This window comes from Spea bombifrons, chromosome 2 (assembly GCF_027358695.1).
Source record: "Spea bombifrons isolate aSpeBom1 chromosome 2, aSpeBom1.2.pri, whole genome shotgun sequence".
Taxonomy (NCBI): domain Eukaryota; kingdom Metazoa; phylum Chordata; class Amphibia; order Anura; family Pelobatidae; genus Spea; species Spea bombifrons.
Window position 1 is genome coordinate 72269032 of NC_071088.1, and position 12597 is coordinate 72281628.

A 12597-nucleotide genomic window follows, 5' to 3' on the forward strand; every position below is an offset into this window, starting at 1 on the left:
TACAAACACACACACTTGCACTAACACACACATCCAGACAGTCGATGCTAACACACATTCACTCAACCTAATATACACACCCAGACACCCACACAAACGTACCAAGATACTCATACTAACACAACCAGGCACACATACTAACATATCCAAAGACACATGTTCACACACTAACATGTACAGAAACACACACACTAACGTAGTCAAATACAAATGTACATACACTAACATATACAGATACACATGCTAACCTACCCAAAAACCCATTCTAACATATCTAAAGCCACATGTTCACATACTAAAATACCCAGGCACATATCCTAGCATCCAACAAATAGACAAGAAAAACACAAAACAATATAGTGCAGATTATCGGATTAAATTTAAAATTGGAGGAGATGATATTGTATTCACAAAAATGTTGCTGAGATCAGGCTCATCTTAATATGAATTATTTACTACCATATTCCTTAAAAATAAGATGAGATACACCAATGGCACAATATCACTGACACAGTTGTGTGAAAGAAATCCAAATTACTCACAATGGAATCACATAAATCCAATGCGCAAAAAAACATATATGGATATTCCTGGATCCTTCTTAAGTGTGATAGGTAAATGTGCGAATTGGCAAATAAGTAAACAAACAATTAATAATTAATCATATAACAAATTGAAATAGGATAAAATAAATGTCCACAGGGTAAAGTCTGCTTTCCAAGATGTGCCACTCTAATGGCATCCTCAGAAGGAAAAACATTTTGTAAAGATGTTTTGCCATGTGTTTTGGCACGGCTGCATCAAAAGATTACTTGGGAATGGGCACACAGTGAACGATGGAACTATTTGAGAAGTTCTGCGCCCACATGCCATGTGTAGGGTTGCTTCCAGCTATAGCTGTGGGTCACTGAGGGCAGAGCAAAGTTTCGGGCCGCTTACAAAACAAATGCTCTGGGCCCCCCTACCCAGATAACCCACACTCAGCTGCACAAACCATGCTCAAATTTTTTGGTGGCAAAGATAGCTTAGACAAGCCTCTTGGGTGCAAATATGGAGCAGACAAGCTGTTTGGGGGCACGGGCATAATAGTGACATCTCCACCAGTGAGGGCTAGGGTGACCACATTTTATTTTTGCCATTCCACAACACAGTATGGAACTGATGAGATTAGACACCAGGCATATATTATACATTAGACATGTGCACAGGGAACAAAAGGATTTCGGACACTTTTTTGTTTGTTTTTGGCTCATTCATTTTCAGACAACAAAATTAATTTCCCATAAAAAAAACTCTCTCTCTTTTTGTCACTCAGTCCTGTCTGTGCCCCTGCACTCTCCACCTGCCTTGTATCTACCCCTCCCCACCTGCTCACTTACGTTCTCCTGCCGTTTTGTGGTCTCCTCTGATCTCTCTTTTCAAAAGGAGAGTCTATGCTGACAGGAAAGACTAAAATTTCTACATGAGGTTCCTTACAGCAATCCTTTATCTTACCCTACATAAAATAAACATGCATTAGGAAGTCAGCTCGGAAAATATAAGAAGCTCTGAAATTTCTAAGGCTGCTTAGGTTTGCACATGGCCAGCGGTAATTTAAATAAAAACCCCTTCCCACTTTCAGTTCCAGGGCCTCGAAGGGAAAATTGAAAAAAAATAGCATTGCAATTTCTGTACATATCCATCACTAAGGGAGCTGCCACTGACAGACAACAATATCAAGAATCTCTTAGCTCTCCTGGATCATAGAATATTCACAGATGACAGTTTCTGAATGCAGATTTTAACCGTGCCGTACATAATTCAATCAGTCAATTCAGACAGACTTTAAGATCTCCTAGGATTATTTCTTCTCCAGGTTTCAAAGAGTTTCTATAATTAATGGCAAAGCTCAAGTGAGAATGGCAGGCCTGTTATTCGGTAAATAGGGTGAAGTGTAGTAAAGTTATGCTGCTGAGAGGGATTTAATTCAGAATCGCCAGAGGCACACATTATGAGTGTTAGTTATTTTTAATCATCATGACGCAAAAATCTCAGCACCACTTTCATGAGAAAACGCAATGGGTATTTTTGTTATAAGTGGAAATACGTGTTTTGCTCTATTATGTTTTTAAAGACTGATTTAGTACATCATACAATTTTTCGTGACTTGTGTCTGCTCACTGCAGATTTCAGTTTGTCTTCATATCATTTTACCTCTCAGTTTCTCTGTCTCCAGCGTCCTCTTATTTTTCTCCTGTTCCCTGCGCTGTCCAACTTTCCTGTCTTCTGTTCTGACTATATGTAACTATTACCTTTGTTCCTATTTTGTCTCAATTCCGGACTGTCCTTTGCCCTGTTCTGCCTTCTCTCCTTATTTTACTCTCCTCTCATTATCACCTCTTCCTTGATTCTGCCGTTTGGTCTCATCTTATGATCTTACTCTCTTCTCTGCTTTTATGACTCTTCTCCTGATTTTATTCCCATATCTTATGATTTTGTTCTTTTGCAGAATATGCTTTTCTCATTTTATTTTTACCTTCATTCCTGATTTTCATCTCCCTTGCTAATGACTATTTAAACATTCATATTAAAATGCAGATGTATTTTCCTTTCCCCAGTCGCGCTCAGCTTGCCTTGTTTGTTGTGTATCCTCTTTCTGTCCTTCACTTTACTTCATTATGTCATGTTGCCTGTTTTTTCCTTTCTTCATCATTTTCCTCACTCCTGTCTGGCAGTAAAACTACCTACATTCTTTTCTCATTGTCCCATTTTTAGGATTAATCAAGTGCTTTCTCAAGTAGACAAGCACTTTGCATTTGACTGCACAATTCTAGATTTAATAGATAATGTCATCAATATTTATGTATCAATCTACCCACCCATTGTCTAGGATCCAGTGTGTGTGTATAAATACCGGTATATATACAGTACTTTTGAAAAATGCAGGCAGGTAGGAAAAATGCTGTAAAGTAAGAAGGCGTTCAAACATATGCATGTTAATAGTTTATTTATTATTACGTTAAAAAAAAAACAATAGGTGAATGAACAGAAGAAAAATCGAAATCAAATCATTATTTGGTGTAACCGCGCTATACCTTCAGAACACTATCAATTCTTCTAGGTACACAGTTGTATAAGGAACTCAGCAGGTAGGTTATTCCAAACATTTTGGAGAACCAACCACAGTTCTTCTATGGAATTAAGGCAGCCTCAGTTGCTTCTCTCTCTTCATGTCATCCCAGACAGACTCAATGGTGTTAGGATCAGGGTTCTGTGGGGGCCATACCATCACGTCCAGGACTCTTTGCTCTTCTTCACGGTGAAGATAATTCTTAAAGACTTTGGCTGTATGTTTGGAGTTGTTGTCATGTTGCAGAATAAATTTAGAGCCAATAAGATGCTTCCCTGATGGTATTGCATGATGAATACGTATCTGCCTGTACTTCTCAGCGTTGAGAAGACGATTCATTCTGATCAAATCGTTAACTCCGTTTGCAGAAATACAGCCCAGAACTTGCAAGGAACCTGCACCATGCTTCACTGTTGCCTGTAAACACTCATTCCTGTACCTCTTTCCATTCTTTTGGCAAACAAACTCCCTTCTGCACCAGACAAATATTTCAAATGTTGACTCGTTAGTCCAGAGCAACTAATACCCCAGTCCCTGCATTTTTGTGAATTGTTGAGTCGCTTGGCTTTGTTTCCACATTAGATGTATGGATTTTTGTCTTCCATGAAGACCACTTCTGACCAGACTTCTCTGGACAGTAGAAGAAGAATTGAAGGCAAGGAGTGGTCACACCAAATATTAATTTTATTTAGATTTCTCACTCACTTTGCATTTTGTTAAATGTTGAAAATAAACTATTAACATACCATTTTGTAAGCATTCTTGCTGTACATTATTATTTCACACCTGCCTAAAACTTTTGCACAGTACTAATGGTGTATAGTTTTTTTTCGTAAACTATGTTGGTGATCTTACATGATCTTTATTAATTAACACCTTCTCCCAGTTGCAATATTTGTATCTTGAACAAAATTTGTACTATTTTTTCCTCTAAAAATGTAAATTAACATAACAAATTGTCACACAGACCACCTTTTTTTCAACACGGAACAATTTATTATGCAACAGGATAATTTGTTATACAAACAGAACTCTAATTTCAATACAGATTTGATGTGACTTGAGTAACATTATTACTGCCAAAACATCTTAAAGGCTGAAGCCTGATTCTCGATTTGCCCTTAGGAGAGTTGTCATAGATTACAGCTATTCTAATCTTTTATTTCAGCTTAACCCAGACATGTAAAGATGAATCAAATATGATCTGAGATTGTATACCATGAAGAAAATGTGTAGTATGAGAATGACAACCAGATTTTGTCAACCTTGTCTCCTGTTCACAGCTAAAAGTCAAAGCAATGTTCTGTTCATTCTGCAGGCTAACTGGTTTCCACCTCCCATCCCCAATCGTGAGCAGCAGTAACCTTCTGACTCTCTGGTTGGTGTCGGACTACGCAGTCAGCGCTCAAGGGTTCCGCTCCAGTTATGAAGGTAGGAACTCATGAATCTGTTTTCCAGCATGAACAGTTGGGAGTATGTATAAAAAGCAGTGTTGGGGAAAGTAATCTAATTGTGAAGCAACCACCATAGAAACCATTGCAATGTTCCTGCTGATGACTTCGCATTGATCACCTTACTCCAGAATTATTCTTTATGCACCAATGTTTAGCCGTTGATATTTTTAAAGCAATTTGACACATACCTATGACCCGGTACATTGATAGTAAACAACTTCAGCACATAAAGTATGCAGTTATAGTTTTAGCATGATTTGCAGACGTGACATCAGAAATCTCATGTTATGGCACCGGCAAGTAAGAGGGGGCACTTGTTTTCCGCAACAATGCAATCTGCCCAAAACACTGTTCTTGAGTTACTTCTTCTTTCACTGCCGGTCAAACCCTGGAGTCATCCCTTTAATTTCCTCTTTGCACCTTACTTACAAATGTTCTATAAAATGTATAATTAAGCATCTGAAGCAAAATCAAAGAACTTTACTGTTGACACCTTGCAGTCTGTGCAAGGTCAAAGAGGGTTTGGGGGGAACGGACCTGTGGAGTTCCTGAATCCACCATCTGTTGTGGATGGATTGTGCTTGCTTTTTCCCCACTCCATTAGTGCCTTTGTAGGAAGCATTTTTGCCGGCTCATTAATATGAGTAAAGACAAGAATTACACTGACCTGTCAGCTTTCTCTGTTACCGAAGCTGACCCGAGTGTGCGTGGCAGATCAGTTTGCTATCCAATAAACTGAGTTGGAAAGCTATAATAGAGGTTTCCACTAGATTCCGATACTGGCAGCACAAAGGTCAGCATTATCCTTCAGACTGTAAGCTGTAATGAACAGGGTTGTCTACGCTGTCTACGTCTTTCTCTGTACCACACAAAACCTCCCTGTTGTATGGAGCTGAAGCCTGCGGGCTGTATATAATCTCTGCCATATTCTGCAGAACGTAACCCGTTATCAGGCATCACATGGCAATATCATATGATTTTGAGAGGTACAAATAAAAAAAAGGTTATTTTGGTTCGGTTGAAAAACCCCATCACCATAGGAATTGACCCCATTCTTTTTTGTGCTAAGATGGATGGCCAAGGTTTGTTTCACTGTCTAGTACTCATGGGTTAATCCAAAATATTTGAGGAATTCAATATCTATGATAAGTGTATATATGTAAGACCTCAAATATATGAGTGATCATAAAATGAATGCGGAAATTTTGAAGATCTAATTATTAATGTAGATGTGCAGACAAGAACAACAGGATTTACCTAGGTCCGGTTTATACAATTAGTTTTTTTTATTATTATTAACTTTTTTATTATAAACTTTAAGGACAGATAGCGACGATAAGACTTTCGTAAGCTTTTCTACCACGCCAAATGATCATCCAACATTAGCAGAACGAACAGGTGTGGCAGACATCTGGTGTACATTACAATGAATTATTGTTATTATTTTTGAGTGAATTAATTGTGCTGCAAGCCATCTTTTTCTCAGAGCTGTTTTAATTACCATATTCGCCTGTTGACAGGAATCTACAGCTGCTGTTAGAATATGGGAGTTTTCGGTGACAGACTGGGAGAGAGTGTGGATCCTATTGATAGCGTTTTCTAGACTGGAAAAGTAAGATAGTAAGATCATCAGACAGCGAGATAGGTGAATAAGTGCTTTCTTCACCAAATTGGTAACTGCCGGCAACTATAAGCCATAGTTTGATAATCGGCTCCATACATACAGTGAATCCTCTTCCATGGGGTCCATGGAAGCAGGTAGGGAGCTGCAGCTGTCTCTGAATACCAAATGCACATGATTACTGCTGTCTATCAACTAGGCTCCTTCCCAAACCTTGCAAGCTTCCAAGTAAAGCAGCGTGTGATTATTTTTAATATGCATCACCGATATCTGCCGTCAGTCAGGCGGAGAATAGTCGTGATAGTGCTCAGGGACCAACTAATCCATTTTGTAAGCATCTGAACACATCAGTATTAACCCTTGCACTGAAGCTTAATAAAACATGCGCCCCCCTCTCCCAAATCATCCTGTTATACTGCCTGTTTACATAACATAGAGGGTTAAATGAGGCACATCAGGCCTAATCCCCGAGTAGCCATTGTTCCGTATTTATATACCTGGACCCATGTGATCACGTACCTGCTTTAGTTAACCTTTTAAGCATGTATATTAAATTGCTATTTCCCAAGATTTGTGAAATAAATTGTAATGTTGGAAAATGAGACAAAATAATACTGTTAATCAAAATTAGTCAAAACAGTTGATGGTACATTTGAAGATTTAAATGTTATATATATATATATATATATATATATATATATATATTAAATGTAATATACAAATACAGTATATACATATATAGAGCAGCCACTAAAAATCATGATGATCCTGCTCTCAAATGGGATGGGAAGAATTGTAAGCACAGTAGCTCAATGATCTCCAAGGCAGGTAATGGGAATTTATTATTTAACGTATCTTGGAAGCTTGTGAATTATTTATATATTAAAAAATGTTAACTCAACATGCTGACACTTTTTGGAACCCTGCCTATTAATGAAAAGGTTTACTTTAAAGCCCGGTACCTGCTGATGCGTTACTTTTTCACTAAAAAAAAAACTAACAAAGTAAGGCAACGTTTTCCATAAATGATTATCTCCTTGCACTTTTATGGGCTCTGTATGGTTGTACTGAATCTTGTTTTAATATCTGCAACCGAAAATGTATTTTTGACATGTCATTTATCCTCGCTCATTCAAACCAAGAGTCATAATAACATACTATAAAACTAGAGCGGGGTTGACAAGTTTGTGGAGTGCCAGCTGTAACAATTTTATTAGCCATGGCTTTGGTGGTTTGACACCAGAGGGTAATGAAGAACTATGGATTTGCCTTAAAATTGCACTGCTGACTGCAAAAATTGTTTGTCGCTTTATAATAATACCTGGGAACTCATCAGCTTTGAAAGGGCACTTGCCAAACAAGGGTACCCTGCAGCTTTGGTAGCCATCAGGCCTTACTACTACAATAGATTTTCAGAACAAAGCGTTGCGTAGCCGTCTTGTAAAACCGGAAAAGCAAGCAATGTGGAATTTGACATATATGTTACCCTAGCACCCCAAATGGCATGCAATACAGAACATATGAGTGTAGGTGAGCTCTTCAAAAATGGCCCACCATCACTTCTTGCTGGTAGGTCTCCTTATAAACCTTGCTTTGGTCTTTTTCATCACTTTTTTCGGCCATTATCAAAAATAATACTTTGAAAGTGCTTTGTTTTACCAGCAAATAAAAAAGAAAACCAGGCCAACCACATATTCAAACAGCTGTATTTAGAGAGCGGTGCCAGAGTAAGTGGCCGTGAATCTCTTCAAGATGGCTTACAGGAGTTAGGATTTCTCGTTCTGTTGGTGTGCCAAAATCATTTATAATTGGAACAGAGTTAATCCTGTCTAGCAGAGCAGGGAGTTGCTATGTTTGAGCACATTACATTCCCTTTTATTTGATGTAGTTCCACTCTGTGCCATCCCAGGCACTCGTCAGAGGCCTTGCCAAGCTAAATGCTCGGAATGTTACAGCTGGCTGCGCATGTTTCCCTAAAGATCACACCCAAACTGCGATTTAACCAGACAGATGCATCACTGTGCCTTTAAATCATAGACAACTAACAAGCAGCTGCTTACCTGGTGTAGAATTAGAGCACCCCTGAGTCACTGTTCTGCTGGCTGATGCCCGATCATCATAGGAGTTGCATTTTTACCAGTTCTGCCACAATTTAAAAATAAAGTCTAAATTCATTAAGGCTTAAAACATATATATATATATATATATATATATATATACAGTGAGGTAAAAATTTGGATTTGGAAAGTCCTCTTTTAAATAACCATTTTATTCGGTACTCTCGTATAAACAAACTTCCTTATTTATTAGAAAATGTCAAGCGATAGCCCTGGGGGCTACTAGGCTCTCTAATTTTTCTGAACAGATTCAGCCCATGTCAACTTCTATCTGTTTGGTACAGTAATAACTTCTCTAATTTTCCTTGATCTTAGCGCCATTAATACCCTGTGATTCTTTGCCACTCCAGCTTCTAGCAGTACAGAAGGATTATATGACTAGAATAGGTAATATGCTGTGCCTGTTTGGCTGTGGCCACTGGGTGGCAGCCATCTTTAAACACTACCAACCTAATCATCTTCTAGCTGTATCCATAACACTTTCTTCATCTTCTATCCCTTTGAAAGTGCTGAGAACAGACGGAAGGGCACGGTTTGATTTTATGAGTGATTCGCTAGGCATTGGATTAATGCAGACGGCTGTTCTTAAAAGAGATAATCGCCCAGAACACATATCTTGGCCAAAAACAACAGGGCTTTTGACATAATGCTTTCCTTTGGATAGTAATGTAGGGATGCACAGAATCACACCCCGCTGAAAGCAGAGACATTTCTTACATGTTCAATCTATTTACTGCCCTTAAGGAGGGTGTTTGAAGAAAGCATGAAGCTCTAACACATGCCCAGCTAATGCAGACCATCTTCTGCATAACTCAGCATGCACAAACTGCAAAGCATTGCACCAAAATGTGTCCGATACCGTCTGCCCTGTCCTTTGAGGACATCAGATCCCAAATGGGCTTTTGCTTCCTTCTTTTATGAAAACAATATAGGTCTTGTGTCGGCTACCTTTACTCTTTTGTACTTAACCCCTTGTATTAGGTATCAATTATCAGTCAGATAAGAGGGATAAATAAAAAGCTGTAGATTACCCCTCTATGGCCCTGTTCCCGCACCACAGATTGCCTGCTTAAAGTCATGGCGGGAAAGCACTTTCTGCACATGCGTATGGAGGGTCACATTAGACCTCTCCATGGAACCTTTGCCGGGTCAGTGCTGCAGCTGATTAAGTACATCACGTGCCATTAAGTACATCACGTTGGTGCAGGCAGCAGGACATGTGTTCGGCTCAACATGCCTCCTGCAAGCCAATGGGCAGGTAGACGAGGAAAGAGGGAAATGCATGTGGAAGATTCTGCAGAATTCCTCCATGTATCTGCAAAAGGGACCTTAAGAAAATTTAGAGGGACCACTCTGAGAAACATGATTTCAGAATCTTGAGAAGTGAAGGGGTTTCTATATCCTCACCAGCTTCTCTTTCTGTGTAGATCACAGAGCTAGGCATCTCTTATCCCTCCTGGTCGATATTAGGATGATTTAGACTTTAGACCACATGCTGTTTAAGCACGTCTCTGCACCTTATGGGAATGTCAATGGCATGTAAGGGGGCTGTTATGCTAATAAATAGTCAGTAGTTCAGTTCTGTCAATAGGTTGCATTTAATTGTTTTGACTGATTTGTTGCTGTCAGTAGACTAGAGAGGATCCAGGAATTTGTTTTTGGAATCAGCTTAGCACCTTTAAAGAGCAATTGTCAAAGAAGATAAAACCATAATTAAACCTGGCACTGAGGAACCGCACAGAAAATCACTTATTATTTGAAGGATTTATATTTTCCAGCTGTGAGGTTGTCTACCTTCACCGTAGGGATTGGCAGGGCATTTGCTGCACACGGTCCCTCTCGTTTCCCAACATCCCTCAGTGTAGCTTTACATTGGAATCCTACAAGTTATTGCATACTTCTCATACTCATAATGCATTGTTTTATTAGTGGGCATGGGTTTTTCTGTAAATTACGGTATTCTCCCATCTCATGCACATCAAAACATGACAATATGTATTTTTGGTTGAACCTTAGGTAGGAAGATAACTGTATATAGGTGTGAGGATAAGGACTGAGAATAATCTGAAATGTGACTCTTTAAAGAGACAATTTATTAACCTGTATTAGCACATGGAAAAAAATGTTAACCAGTCCTCCCTGCTAGGAGTACTATGACTGCTATGTGATGTTATGCAGAGCTTGCAAGTGGATGCATATGGATTGGGAATGGTTTCATTTGCATTAATTATTAGTGCCGTTACATTGAGCTCTAAATGAACGACTAATGATGCTGCTCTTAGGGCTGCCTGGCTGACAGTGTTTAATCACTCTCAATTCCTGGTGGGTCCTGACTGTGATCCAGATGGATTACGGAGATGCCACTTGATTTGACCGAAGTAATTGTGCTTGCCCGCCTATAATATGGACTGTACTCTTTGCAGGGCATCATACCCTTTGGATGTCAGCTCCTATTGAGCCCAGTCATTATTTTGGGCATTATATCATTATCTGGGCACTTATTGGGGTAGACAACCAGGAGCTTTCACTCCTCTAAACCAGTGGCTTTGTGAGGGAGTGGGGCTAGCCATGCATTGGGGTGGGTTTAGGCCCAGGCAGCCTTTACTGGGAGGAAACTGGACAGGAACCACCGAAATGAGCAGAGAACAGGTGGAACATGGCCAAATGGCCACGATCAGAGAAAGGAGAAGTTAATCTGAAGATACTTGGAAGCAGGGCTTCACTCGGTAACCTTGGTTCTTGGGTGTGCATGTCACTGCTTATGATATTAGGTTCTCCAAACGGGTGATTTGCCAGCTGCCAGCCATTCTTTGTAGGTGTATTATTCTTTGTAGTGAGTTGAACACAATTATCTGGCAGCCCCTGGGAAGTGTTTGTCCTTCTGCCTGGTTTGGTGGATTGATTTACTTTATAAGGTAACATTAAATGCTTTTCATAGGCTGATTGGTATTCTTTACAGGTGTCTGAGATGGGTCATTAATTTACATTCCTAGTTCATTGATTCATTCGAAGGACCAACCTAATAAATATGTGAGTGGCTTGACATCTGTATCAGCAAAGTCACAGGTTCTTCATACTGTGAGAGGTTGTAGTTCAAATTGACCTAGTCTGATGGGTTTTGCGATTATCACTTTACTTGCTATGTGTATATCTGTTTGATGAATGATTGCAATTAACGTGTAGATTTGTAGGAGAACATAAAAGCATATAAATTTGAGTGCAAGTGTTAGCAATAGGCATGCAGTAGGGATTTATAAACAACACAATGTGTATCCATGTTCAGTGAAGAAACATCATTCTCACACTGGATACAGCATGAAAAAATGGCCAGATTAGACGGGCCGAACATTTTAAGAGTTGATTGAGTGCTTGTTGGATATCAGTAAAATGATTATGAATGCAAAAAGCATGGCATTGCCTAAATTGTCAGCAAGCAAAATGCATTCCTATTTCTGCTAAAAAGTATATCAAAAGGAAGGACTTTGACCAGAATATGTTATATATTATTTAGCAATATCCAATGGACATTTGTTTGCTCTAACTAATTAAGTATGCAACAGTGCTCTTCAGCACCAGATCCCGAGCCTAAACTCAGGAGGAACACTCACAAAAACACACATCCAGACACTCGCACTAACACACACATCCAGACATGCACACTAATGCACACCAACTCACACCATCACAACTAGACATTTATTACTAAAACAGTAACCCACACACTCAGACGAACATACTCTCAAACTCTCACACTCTCATACCCAGACATACACATACTAAACACCACCAGGACATCACCAATAGCGTGGTCGTTTGGTCCTAACTTAAACTGTTTTTGCTTCTTAACAACTGCCTTAGTGCTTGTATTTAATGGCACAGACTAGGTTATACCAAAGTGAAAGTAGAAATGCAGGTGGATGTTTGTAATTAAAATATTTAAGTGCATGAATTTAAGTGAGAGCATTATTGACACCAGTGATATGACAGGAGGCAACGCCAAGCTGTAGAAGTAACTCAACATTGCTTAAGCATCTCCCTGGAGGAGTCAAGGCTTTGCACTAAGCAGATGTACACTTTTCATTGACTCTGCTGAACTAGGTATTTCCCTAGAGCCTGGCTTCCTAGAGGCAGTTTAGGACTGTGTTACTATTTGCATTGTATGCTACTATTTTTACCAGACTTTCTATTTGTGTCTAAGTTCTTCTTACAGTATCTGTGAATACAATTGTTCTATCCTAGAGAATTCACAAAAATAAATACCGCACATTCAACATATTTTGACATAAGGAAGCTAGA

General features: G+C 39.2%; 1 protein-coding gene across 1 annotated transcript in view; it reads left to right on the plus strand.

Annotated features, from left to right (window-relative positions):
- Nucleotides 1-12597, plus strand: part of CSMD2 (CUB and Sushi multiple domains 2) — a 382136-nt gene that overhangs the window by 84530 nt on the left and 285009 nt on the right. Inside the window, exon 3 of the mRNA XM_053454739.1 lies at nucleotides 4428-4540. Coding sequence (XP_053310714.1) covers nucleotides 4428-4540 — 113 coding nt within the window. The remainder of the gene's footprint in view (nucleotides 1-4427; nucleotides 4541-12597) is intronic.